A 13,738-nucleotide genomic window follows, 5' to 3' on the forward strand; every position below is an offset into this window, starting at 1 on the left:
GTGCTGTTCTGTGATGGGAGTAGTACACAGCCTTGTACGAGATCTTCGGTTTCTTGTCAATTTCTCGCATGGAATAGCCTTCATTTCTCAGAACAAGAATAGCCTGACGAGTTTCAGAAGAAAGTGCTTTGTTTCTGGCCATTTTGAGCCGGTAATCGAACCCACTAATGCTGATGCTCCAGATACTCAACTAGTCTAAAGAAGGCCAGTTTTCAGCTGTGCTAACATAATTGCAAAATGGTTTTCTAATGATCAATTAGCCTTTTAAAATTATAAACTCGGATTAGCTAACACAACATGCCATTGGAAGACAGTGATGGTTGCTGATAATGGGCCTCTGTACGCCTATGTAGATATTCCATCCTGTTTTTCTGATGAATTTGATGTTATTTTAATGGACAAAAATGTGCATTTCTTTCAATAACAAGGACATTTCTAAGTGACCCCAAACTTTTGAACGGTAGTGTACGTGTTCTCACCTTTCCACTGAGGGGTCATAGTTTGTAGGCCAAACCGTTCGGACACTATGATTTTGTGAGAAGACCAGTTTTGGGTTGTCTCATGGTCTGACAAATACTGCTCTAGCTCTTTCACCTTTCCCCACAGATGCAGAAGTGAGACATCGCAGATGTGGCGGATTGAGACGCATCCTGTGAAAAAAATACTGATATCTGTAGCTTCACTGACTGATTTTTAAAATTGTATTATGCTAATTAGATTTCCATTGCAGCGTGGACATTGACTCTAGGGGTTTAACCAGAGATTAAAGAAATATACTCAAATACTGTAAAACTATTTCGTGCAATTTGCTTTGTGGCTGCCCAAAACGCGAAATGTTGTTTTGAAGACAACATTAATTGCTTTGACTCCATTGTTTCATTTGTGCATGTGCATTTGTAGGCACAACAAAAAAGAAACCAAGTCAAGCATTACACAATTCTTCTCTCTAAATTCCCTTTCCCCTCTGTGTCTCATTCACTCAATTGCGTTCCGATTTAAAAATGTCACTCCTTGACAAGTGTTGCTAGAGACTCAAAGCCACCAGCGGGTAGAACAAAATTAAAACATTGTTTGTTAGGTGCAGGTAGTTGCAGAAACTATAGAATATGTGTTCAAATAATGAGCTGTAGTTTTTGAAGAATTGTGTTCAGTCTATTTTCCGCTTAGGCTCCATTACAAACTGCTAGTGCCATTTACAATTGGTTCGTCTAAACTATAACACCCCTAAACATAGACAGGTTTCACTGAAAATATACAGAAACATTAGTTTGATAAAGACAGAGCATATTTTTTATCAGAATCATTAAGCATATGCCTACTCCCCAAATAGATGTCGGGACTATAATTCCTCATCATGCAGTCTTCAATATGGAATTGTTAATCCAACGTCTGTATAATGAAAATAAACAGATTTGGGTTTGTAACCCTTCATTTTCTTTCTTTCAACTCTCCAAATTGAGCCTTGTTTCAAATGATCACTCTTTGAAAATATGGTTTCCAGACTCTGTTCTATTGTTCTATTTTCTGCTATATTACACATCATGTTTTTTTACTATAAAATAGGTATGTCTTCACTGTGATAAGTGCTCAGGAAATAAAAGCGTCTTGTCTGCTAAATTAACAAAATTATGCCATTGCACAGCCATAGGCTGACGAGTTTAATACCCTAAGTGAATTTGTCCAAATACTTCTTCACATGGTGGACTAGATACTTAAAGTGCTTTAATTTCTAAACGGTGCAACAGATGTGTGAAAATACCCTCAAATAAAAGGTAACATTCTGTACTGTTGCCTCGAATGAAACGCTTGATCTCAAATCCAAAATGCTGGAGTATAGAGCCCCCTCTCCACACCAAAAAAACACTGTCCAAATACATATGGAGGGGAGCGTATTTTCAACAACCTCAGTCCTCAAACAAAGATTTCCACATTGTTTGTATGAACTGTTTGACCAATAATAGAATAGATTGAAAATGACACCGAATATGTACTGAATTCATACACATACAATACATGACACCAAATACCCTTTCTAAATGACATGGTAAGGACCATGACATGCAGGTCCACAAATGTAACCCTGTAGTTTCTTTGTTTGGAGAGGAGAAACTCATGTTGTTTGTCTTCTAGTGCACTTACCTCACCCCCAGACCAATTTCCCACAGACATTGTCGGTTGAACCTACTGGCGTTTTCTTATTACTTTACTTGCTACTATGAGTTATGTTACTTTTCTCTGTTCATCTGATTTGACTGCCCCTAAACCCTATCATGACAACTGATGGTGATTACCTGTGTCCATGTTGATTTGGCTTGTCAGTGGAAATCTGTCTGGACCAGAGACGAGGGGTTAGAACATCTACAGTGCTGAGTCTCCAGTGCTCAACATTACATCTGCTGTGTTCAAGGCTGCTCCACATGAATCTTTAATGAAACTGTACAAGTGCACCTTAAAGTCCAGGGACATGACAATATGTACTCTCTTACAGAATCCATATGCGGATGCTGCTAACAATTAAGACGTGTGTACATGCGTTCTGTATATAATGGGAAGTGGGTGGACTGAGGCATCTAAGCATGTGTGAATACAGTGATTGGTGTCAGTTGTCATGTGAAATTCAAAGCTAATGTTCCTCAGAATTTCTGACTACTGCATCCCCTAAAGCCCTGTCCTCATGACAGTCTGTTGTGTCTGCAGGGGCCAGGACAGATTAACAGAGAGAGAGAGAGAGAGAGAGAGCAGCAGGAGATGATGCAGGCATTACATTCAATTTCAGGAAATTATTTTATAATATATTATTTACTAATTGGTCAGTCTGCCATTGGAAGGCCCACCTCAACCCTATTCAGACTTCTCAATGCATTATTCATATTGAGCCATTTCTTCAGAGAGGAATTCTGTTTTAAGTTATTTCACCCGGTATGAAATAGCTTCCAGCATCCTAACTTTTCAATCTCATCTGTGAACCTGCCGACCATTACCCGTCTAGTCTGCTCTATAGATGGAGTGAGTTAAATACAGTGCCTTGCGAAAGTATTCGGCCCCCTTGAACTTTGCGACCTTTTGCCACATTTCAGGCTTCAAACATAAAGATATAAAACTGTATTTTTTTGTGAAGAATCAACAACAAGTGGGACACAATCATGAAGTGGAACGACATTTATTGGATATTTCAAACTTTTTTAACAAATCAAAAACTGAAAAATTGGGCGTGCAAAATTATTCAGCCCCTTTACTTTCAGTGCAGCAAACTCTCTCCAGAAGTTCAGTGAGGATCTCTGAATGATCCAATGTTGACCTAAATGACTAATGACTAATGATGATAAATACAATCCAAGATAGCCATAAAAAGTGTCGTTTAAAGTTTGCCACAAGCCACCTGGGAGACACACCAAACATGTGGAAGAAGGTGCTCTGGTCAGATGAAACCAAAATTGAACTTTTTGGCAACAATGCAAAACGTTATGTTTGGCGTAAAAGCAACACAGCTCATCACCCTGAACACCCTATCCCCACTGTCAAACATGGTGGTGGCAGCATCATGGTTTGGGCCTGCTTTTCTTCAGCAGGGACAGGGAAGATGGTTAAAATTGATGGGAAGATGGATGGAGCCAAATACAGGACCATTCTGGAAGAAAACCTGATGGAGTCTGCAAAAGATCTGAGACTGGGACGGAGATGTGTCTTCCAACAAGACAATGATCCAAAACATAAAGCAAAATCTACAATGGAATGGTTCAAAAATAAACATATCCAGGTGTTAGAATGGCCAAGTCAAAGTCCAGACCTGAATCCAATCGAGAATTTGTGGAAAGAACTGAAAACTGCTGTTCACAAATGCTCTCCATCCAACCTCACTGAGCTCGAGCTGTTTTGCAAGGAGGAATGGGAAAAAATGTCAGTCTCTCGATGTGCAAAACTGATAGAGACATACCCCAAGCGACTTACAGCTGTAATCGCAGCAAAAGGTGGCGCTACAAAGTATTAACTTAAGGGGGCTGAATAATTTAGCACGCCCAATTTTTCAGTTTTTGATTTGTTAAAAAAGTTTGAAATATCCAATAAATGTCGTTCCAATTCATGATTGTGTCCCACTTGTTGTTGATTCTTCACAAAAAAATACAGTTTTATATCTTTATGTTTGAAGCCTGAAATGTGGCAAAAGGTAGCAAAGTTCAAGGGGGCCGAATACTTTCGCAAGGCGCTGTAGATTTAGGACATCATGTGGGATAGTTGTAGAATATAGAAGAAGCTTTTAAGCCAAATGATCATGAATTACATAACAGGAAATCATTGTTCTGAAATTCAATATTTTATTACACAGAAAAAAATGGCCTCACTGGTTTTGAATACATTCTATACATTAGTTGAAGATACTCAGCAAGCACACACTTAATAAACACATTTCTGGATTGGAAATGGAATTAGACCCTGGTGGATTCACAGAGCTGCTCATTCCTAGTACCTCTAGGAATGGCGACACCACAATAGTGACACCATCAAAATGTCCCATATAACAACAGCCAAAGGTCACATCAAAAGGTCAATGTTCACTCGCTGGTTCCTGGTTGCCCAGTGGTAGGTCAGCCATGCTGAGTTTAAAGGCACAATCTGTCAGATTTTCTGATTTCTAATGGTCATTCATTTCAATTAATTACATAAATTATAATAATGACTTATGAGCTTAGTACATCTGCCTTACCCTATCATACCCCAATGTCTAAGGGTGTTACTCTTTTTTTTTGTAAACAATGTAAAGCTTAAAAAATATCCATCATCTCAAGTAGCAGGGTCCGACTGTTGAAATCCCATATTGTGCCTTTAAGAGTCCACAGGACTCTGCCACAGTCCACAGTCCATTATTTTTGCTTTTAAAACTCTTTGCATGATCTCTGTGTAAGCAAGTAAACCAAGCCATCTGTTCTTCCCCAGTCAGAGGTTTTCCTCTTTGCCAATGTGTCTGTCATTAATTAATCCAAAATACAAATCTATTTTTATCAATCAGCATGTAATATGTACCTAGTATAACACATAAAAGACACATTTCAGTTTAAATCTGAGCCATTGATCTTTTAACTTATGAAATATGTACAGTTGGAAGTCGGAAGTTTACATACACCTTAGCCAAATACATTTAAACTCAGTTTCACAATTCCTGACATTTAATTCTAGTAAAAATTCCCTGTCTTAGGTCAGTTAGGATCACCACTTTATTTTAAGAATGTGAAATGTCAGAATAATAGAAGAGAGAAGCTTTTATTTCTTTCATCACATTCAGATTGGGTGTGACGTTCAATTAGTATTTGGTAGTATTGCCTTTAAACTGTTTAACATGGGTCAAATGTTTCGGGTAGCCTTCCACAAGCTTCCCACAATAAGTTGGGTGAATTTTGGCCTCCTTGCTCGGAACACACACCTTTTCAGTTCTGCCCACACATTTTCTATAGGATTGAGGTCAGGGCTTTGTGATGGCCACTCCAAGACCTTGACTTTGTTGTCCTTAAGCCATTTTGCCACAAATTTGGAAGTATGCTAGGGGTCATTGTCCATTTGGAAGATCCATTTGCGACCAAGCTTTAACTTTTTAATGACTGATGTCTTGATATGTTGCTTCAATATATCCATACAATATTCCATCCTCATGATGCCATCTATTTTGTGAAGTGCACCAGTCCCTCCTGCAGCCAAGCACCCCTACAACATGATGCTGCCACCCCCGTGCTTCACGATTGGGATTTTGTTCTTCGGCTTGCAAGCCCCCTCCCCCTTTTTCCTCCAAAGATAACGATGGTCATTATGGCCAAACAGTTCTATTTTTGTTTCATCATACCAAAGGACATTTCTCCAAAAAGTACGATCTTTGTCCCCATGTGCAGTTGCAACCCGTAGTCTGGCTATTTTTATGGCGGTTTTGGAGCAGTGGCTTCTTCCTTGCTGTGAGCGGCCTTTAAGGTTACTGTGGATGTAGATACCTTTGTACCGGTTACCTCCAGCATCTTCACAAGGTCCTTTGCTGTTGTTCTGGGATTGATTTGAACCTTTCTCACCAAAGTATGTTCATCTCTAGGAGACAGAACGCGCCTCCTTCCTGAGCAGTATGACGGATGCGTGGTCCCATGGTGTTTATACTTGCCTACTATTGTTTGTACAGATGAACGTGCTACCTTCAGGCATTTGGAAATTTCTCCCAAGGATGAACCAGACTTGTGGAGGTCTACAATAATTTTTCTGAGGTCTTGCTTATTTCTTTTGATTTTCCCATGATGTCAAGGAAATTGTCACTGAGTTTGAAGGGTAGGCCTTGAAATACATCCACAGGTACACCTCCAATTGACTCAAGTGATGTAAATTAGCTTCTAAAGCCATGACATAATTTTCTGGAATTTTCCAAGCTGTTTAAAGGCACAGTCAACTTAGTGTATGTAAACTTCTAACCCACTGGAATTGTGCTACAGTGAATTATAAGGTAAATAATCTGTCGGTAAACAATTGTTGGGAAAATTACTTGTTTCATGCACCAAGTTGATTTCCTAACCGACTTGCCAAAACTAACCGGAGTGGTTGAAAAACTATTTTTAATGACTCCAACCTAAGTGTGTGTAAACTTCTGACTTCAACTGTAAGTGTATCCCTTCTGCTAAATATTGCATTTTTCTGCAAAGCAGTAAAGTATTGATATTATCTTCACTATAGTCTCGTGAGCCATACTCAAAATCTTGCACTACCTGTAGCTAGCTACAGTATATGAAAGGATGCCCAAGATCCTGGTCAGTTGGAATAGAGCACATGAAAAATCTAATGGAACTTTGTTTCACAGATCAATTGCTCAGCTTCTCTATGATACTCTGAGTAAAGTAGAAAGCATTTCTGATGACTAGAGTTGAGCTTGCTGTCCTGCCTGTCCAACTGTTGATAGTGGTTTCGATTGGTGGAGAAGGAGAGAAAGGCACAGTATTCAGGGGCCTTCAGGGTCCATGCTCCAAGTGCTCAGTTCTTTGATGGTCCTTGCTATCTGGGTCCGTGGGATGTCCAACTCTGACGTCACCCCATTGAAGTTGAAATTGAAAATGGTAAGGATTAAGGGTAGGGAAGTCCCATGGACCCCGGATAGCACTAACCGTTCTTGCTTTTGCCCTTCTCTTCTCTTTCCTCACAGGCATTGGTCAGACGGATGTGGGGGAGGGCGAGAAGGGGGGGGGGCTCTGCATGGGGGTGGGGCCTGAGGGGGTGGGGGCAAAGAGCCAGTTGGGGAAGGGGGTGTTGCGGAGGTAATGGGTGGAGGGGTGGCAGGGCAAAAGAGGGGAGGGGTGGGAGGGCAAAGGGGTGGAGGCGTGGGTGGAGAAACAGATGGGGGAGGACTTAGAGAAGTGGGGGGCAGAGCTCGGTTTGGAGGGGGGGTGTAAGGGGGATGGGTGATGCAGGAGAGAGGGGGTGGAGTGGACGGCAGAGCGGGTAGAGTGGAGGTGGGAGAGGGGGGCATGTGGGAGAGGGTGCTGTGTGAGGAAGGGTGACTGTAGGTGTGAGGCAGACTGTAGATGGCTGTGGAGGGCTGGTTGTAGACTGGATAACGAGGAGCAGGGTAGGCTTTCACCCGGGTGAAGCTAATGCACCTGCCCTGTAAGTTAGGAGAGAGGGTTACAACAGGGAAGAGTGCAATCAGAGGCAGTCAGAGTTTTACTGATGCATTGGAATTATTTTATAAGTTTCCATGCAAAGTGGATTTATAGACTTTAGCGTCTCCATTCAAATAGGATTGGAAGGGAATACGACCAATCTTTCATTTTATTTGTTTTCCTTTTGGAATAATGTGCTGACTCCATCTTGTCTTCTGCTTAGCTATAAATGTCAAATTCAGTCAAAACAACAAGGAGATTTACTAAGGTAGCAACATCTTTGGGAAGAGGGGGAATTGTGTGGATGGTTTGCCCCATCCTCCTATCCACATCTGTCATTGAGACCATATAAAAATAAAACTCCCAGCTAGGCTAGAGTTACAGGAAGGTGGGGATGTGGGTAGTCATCTAACATTAATGGTTTCAGCAGATTAGAACACATTCCTTCAGGTTGGAGCAATACAGTACAGCACCTCAGCCTGTATATGCCAGGTTACTTTGTGCCTTCCTCGCAGCCACTCTGTCTGCGCACTGTTATAATGACTAACAGCTGCAACTTTTCTGCTCTATGATTTACTGCCTGGCTTGAAATTGTTTAAAATATTAGGTTTTAAGATTATTTAATGAAGAAATGGGCAGTGAGGGCATTGAAAAGGAGTTAACGAATTTAGGGACTTAATTGGCTTGGAGTGTGTAGGGAGGTAATGAAAATGCCCACTCTCCTCAACTGCCTGGTGGAATAGTTTAGATGAAGAAAAAAAAGATTAAAGGTTCTGGAAGAATCGTCGCAGAAAAAACTAAGTGTAAAAAGAGAATAAAAAAGGAAGAGGGTAGACTGAAGCCGAGCCCCTCTCTATTTTCCATGCTGTCTGCTTTGCTCCTCAGGATGTGGTCTTGGCTCCAGACCTTCCTATTTCCCTCACTTTTCCAGGAGTTTGAGTTCTTCTTTCTCTTGAGGATTTGCAACTGAGTGGGCCTAGGCATTACGTAGTGTGGTCTCTGCCTCCTTAAAGGAGCAGTCTGTTGTTGCTACATCCATTTTTGTCTCATAAATGATTTATATGTACCCATTGATTCTTGAAGAAAGTAAATGCCTCATGAGCTTAGTTCTGTCAGAACCCAAAATATAAGCTCGTTTCACTCCAATGTTTGTAAACACACACTATATGGCCTCAGAACATGGTTCAAGCTATAATTTTGATATCATGGATACTTCATTGCTCTGTCTATGAATTTGAGAGTACACTTCTCCATAACCATCCCTCAGCTTTTCATCAAAGCAGGGGTGGGGAAACACTTTTACATTTTTTCAATTGTTGATTTCAATTGCTTTAACTGTTTCCTCTGATTGTATTTTTTTCCTGCTTCTCTTGCATAACAGCATATTTAAGTGCTGGGCCAGTGGGCCTTATGATCCCTTAGAAGAGCTTTGAAAGAAAATCCCCTGTAAGCTATCCTTCTCTGTCCCATATGTAAGCATCAGTCACACACTGGCTTTCTTATTGAGTTGCTAAAAGGGCTTTCCATGACTCTGCATATCCTTGTGTCAGCCCATACAGTGCAGTGACAGCAGGCAGCATGTGTTGGACGTGTCTTTCTCTATGCTGTTTGTCTTCGTGCCTTACCTTGTCTCCAGGATGGGGTCTCATCACAGATACCCTATCATAGCCTTTCCTCAGGAATACCCACAGAGCATCCAGCTTGCCCTGAACAAAGACAGGCACAGTAAAGGGAAGAGAAAACATTACATAAAAGACAAACAACATGATAATACCAATAATATTGACTGCGTGGTTGCATGTCAGTTGCTTTACTCTGCTGTGCTTTGTTTCTATACTGTATATGGTTTTAGTATACAGGTCTCTTGATCAGTCGGACTGTCTGTCTGTCTGCCTGGTGTTCTTTGTCCATGGAAGGCTGTGTCCCTCGACATCATAATAGCCAAGGAGAAGGGTAGGTGTCTGTGTCTGTCTGTCTGTCTGGTGCTCTTTGTCCATGGAAAGCTGTGTCCCTCCACGTCATACCAGTCAGGGAGGAGGGTAGGTAGAGATAAAGGGGAAGGAATGTATTGGGTTGGGACTAGCACCAGCTCCCCTCTTCTCTGCAGATGTCGTCTTCCCGAGGTCGGCTCAGTTCATGCCTGGTTCATATTACGGCTCATCCAGCTGACTGAGACGTTATGAAACAAACTTCCTGGAAATGTTGACGCTACAGGAACACTGCAACTAACTAAGACCTGTTTTGATCATAGACATTTTTTGGTGGGTAATGGAATTTAGAGTGCATATGATTGTATGTGAGTGGAAGGTACTGCAATTTGGTTCTTGTTGTTGCCACACTCAATTACAAGAAATTTGAACTTGTATGGTATACCATACATGTTTTTGATCTTTTCCATGGAGTGGAGAGTGCATATGATGCACTTGTATTTCGATAGGAATGTACTGCAATTTTGTTCTTGTTATTCCACTACTCAACTAGAAATTGTACCTTTTATGGTATCCACCTCATGCAACCTGGCAAGGGGTGGGTGTATCCAGTTTGTTGCTATTATTTTTCAACTTCCTGCACATTGACACCGCTGGTGATGGTAAATGTAAATTACATTTATCAAAAATGTTTAATGCACACAGAATTGGAAAAATGTGGTAATTATCTGGTGAGGAAAATGATTGAAACATTTTAATAGCACTCAAAAGCTGATGAAGCGTTAGGAAAAGGCTATCCAGACATTCCTGACCTGCAAACCAATATTTCATTTCAGAATTGGTTAAAATTAGGTCAGGGTTTTGGATAAGCTAAGAGTCCGTTTTTGATTTTGGTGAGTCTTTTTGGAGGTCAGCAGTGTCCTTATAAATGCTCTTAGCATAATTATCATTCCCCATAGTCATGGCAGGTTAACGTTAGCTTTGTGGCACAACAGACAGTCTTCATAAAATATTTCTGCATTGTTTCTGTAATTTGCCAATGTTATTCTGTGTCTAACAACATGTCTTTTCAAGTGTTGCTCTTTGATTGAAAATGGAAATAGCCTTTTTGGATAACGACTATTAGAGACCGTGTAATTACGCTAGCTAGGTAACAATTGATGTTGAGTCTATGGGAATGCTAATGTTGGCAACCTGCCACATGAGAATGTTTTTATTTTTTCAACCCAACAAAATTAAACTTAGAATTAACATTGTTTACATTCTCTGCACTTTTAATAATTTTGGCAAATATAATTGATACACTACATGACAAAAAGTATGTGGACACCTGCTTGTTGAACATCTCATTTTAAAATGATGGGCATTAGTATGGAGTTGGTCCCCCCCTTTGCAGCTATAACATCCTCCACTCTTCTGGGAAGGCTAGATGTTAGAACAATGCTATGGAGACTTGCTTCCATTTAGCCACAAGAAAATTAGTGAGGTTGGGCACTGACGTTAGCCTGGGTCTCAGTCGGAATTCCAATTCATCCCAAAGGTGTTCGATGGTGTTGAGTTCAGGGAGCTGTGCAGGCCAGTCAAGTTCTTCCACACAGATCTTGACAAACCATTTCTGAATAGACCTCACTTTGTGCACAGGGGCATTGTCATGCTGAAACAGGAAAGGGCCTTCCTCAGACTGTTGCCACAAAGTTGGAAGCACAGAATTGTCCAGATGCTGTAGACTTCATATTTCCCTTCAGGGGGCCTAGCCCAAACCATGAAAAACAGCCCCAGACTATTATTCATCCTCCACCAAACTTTATAGTTGGCACTATGCATTGTTGCAGGGAGCATTCTCCTGGCATCCTCCAAATCCAGATTCTTCTGTCAGACTGCCAGATGGGAAAGCGTGATTCAACATTCCAGAGAATGCGTTTCCACTGCTCCAGAGTCCAATGGCAGCGAGCTTTACACCACTCCAGTCGACGCTTGGCATTGCGCATGGTGATCTTAGGCTTGTGTGCGGCTATTCGGCCATGGAAACCCATTTCATGAAGCTCCCAACAAACAGTAATTGTGCTGACGTTGCTTTCAGAGGCAGTTTGAAACTCGGTAGTGCGTGTTGCAACCGAGGACAGATGCTTGAGCACTCGGCGGTCCCATTCTGTGAGCTTGTGTGGCCTATCATTTTGTGGCTGAGCCGTTGTTGCTCCTAGACGTTTCCAGTTCACAATAACAGCACTTACACTTGACCGGGGCAGCTCTAGCAGGGCAGACATTTGACTAACTTGTTGGAAAGGTGGCTTCCGAGGAAGGTGCCACATTGAAAGTCACTGAGCTCTACTGAATTCTACTGCCAGTGTTTGGAGATTGCATGGCTGTGTGCGCGATTTTATATACCTGTCTGAAACGCGTGTGGCTGAAATAGCCAAATCCATTAATTTGAAGGGGTGTTCACATACTTTTGTATATATAGTGTATTTACCAACATCTCTTCCCTGTGTAACAACAGGCCGGAATGGGTCTTAAGTTGGAAAACAACCACATTTGATCAGGAACTGGGCGTGGCTACGTAACATAAAGTGAACAGTACCTTTATAGGGGAGTACCATTTCTGGGGACTGATGGGTTTATGCATGCCGTTGTTGAGAGTGCGTGTTGGTGCCATGTCAAACTCCTGCTCTGGCATCTTGACACGGGCATTCTTGGCTTTCTCTAGTTTGGCCCCCTCCTCAGTAGAACCCTTGTCGCCCCAGCGGACCTGAACAGGGACAGTCAATAACAGTCGGTGGCAGAGGAATGGTAATATAATGAGCAGAGCTGAGCCGTAATTGGATGAAGGGCACAGCAGCCCGGGCACAACAGTCAGTGTATGTCTTTCTCACCTCCATTCTCTTGATGCCACCCACACCTCGGCCACCGTAGTATGAGGCATCCACAGTGGGCCACCTCTTCTTGGGATACCCGTCCTCGTCCTCGTCCTTACAATAGTGAAAATAGTAAAAAATCAAGAAAAACCCTTGAATAAGTAGGTGTGTCCAAACTATTGATTGGTACTCTGTAGCATGGCATCCTTGTGGTGTGTGACCATGGAGTATCCCTGTTAGAAACTGCAGCCGCATCTAAGAGCCTGAAAACAGTTACAGTATACAGTAACTAAACTTGAAGCAAACTTGTAGCATGACTAAACTCCTCTCTCTACCTAAAGAGCTGGGGGCTGCTATCCAGTTTAATGGACAGAAAGTCAAAAACAACTCCATCCATCTGGAATAAGGTCAGACAATCTGCCCTGTCAGGTCCTGGCTGCATTGCCCCTCTCACCTACAGCTGCAGTCCAGTCACTCTCTTGGTTGGCGGTCCACATGCAGACAGTGTGTTCTTTGGCAAGAGAGCCAGGAGGCCAACCTCCCTTCACAAAAAAATATGTTTTTATTATATATATATATATATATATATATATATATACAGTGGTGCAAAAAAGTATTTAGTCAGCCACCAATTGTGCAAGTTCTCCCACTTAAAAAGATGAGAGGCCTGTAATTTTCATCATAGGTACACTTCAACTATGACAGACAAAATTAGAAAAAAAATCCAGAAAATCACATTGTATATTTTTTTATATTTTTTTTTATTAATTTATTTGCAAATTATGGTGGAAAATAAGTAATTATCGGATGGTTCTGGAAATCGAATCCACTATACTAACGTTGCAAGCGCCATTCTCTACTTACTGAGCTACAGAGCACTGAAATGGTGCTGTACAGATCAGGACCTTGGGTGATTGAGTGACCTTGTGCTTTTTTTTTACCGGTGTGATTTCTTTAGGTAAAGAAGGGAGTTTAGTTTGTGTGTGTGTGATGGGCACACACGTCAATTCAACGTCTATTCCACGTTGGTTCAATGCAACTTCATTGTAATGACATGGAAACGACGTTGATTCAACCAGTGTGTGCCGAGTGGGTACCCTCCTCGGGTACCAGTCCCTATGCCCTGCTACATTTTGAAACCAACTCATGTTTTTCAGATTGACATCGATGCCTCAATTTTTTTATTTTACCTTTATTTAACTAGGCATTTCAGTTAAGAACAAATTCTTATTTTCAATGACGGCCTAGGAACAGTGGGTTAACTGCCTGTTCAGGGGCAGAACGACAGATTTGTACCTTGTCAGCTCGGGGATTTGAACTTGCAACCTTTCGGTTACTAGTCCAA

General features: G+C 41.6%; 1 protein-coding gene across 1 annotated transcript in view; it reads right to left on the reverse strand.

Annotated features, from left to right (window-relative positions):
• Positions 1-6,527: 6,527 nt before the first annotated feature.
• Positions 6,528-13,738, reverse strand: part of LOC109893608 (anthrax toxin receptor 1-like) — a 39,249-nt gene continuing 32,038 nt past the window's right edge. Inside the window, exons 15-18 of the mRNA XM_031826423.1 lie at positions 12,412-12,507; positions 12,120-12,287; positions 9,239-9,319; positions 6,528-7,615 (exon numbers count right to left, since the gene is read on the reverse strand). Of these exons, the coding sequence (XP_031682283.1) occupies positions 7,151-7,615; positions 9,239-9,319; positions 12,120-12,287; positions 12,412-12,507 (810 nt within the window). The 3' untranslated portion in view covers positions 6,528-7,150. The remainder of the gene's footprint in view (positions 7,616-9,238; positions 9,320-12,119; positions 12,288-12,411; positions 12,508-13,738) is intronic.

The sequence above is a fragment of the Oncorhynchus kisutch genome, linkage group LG6 (assembly GCF_002021735.2).
Source record: "Oncorhynchus kisutch isolate 150728-3 linkage group LG6, Okis_V2, whole genome shotgun sequence".
Lineage (NCBI taxonomy): Eukaryota > Metazoa > Chordata > Actinopteri > Salmoniformes > Salmonidae > Oncorhynchus > Oncorhynchus kisutch.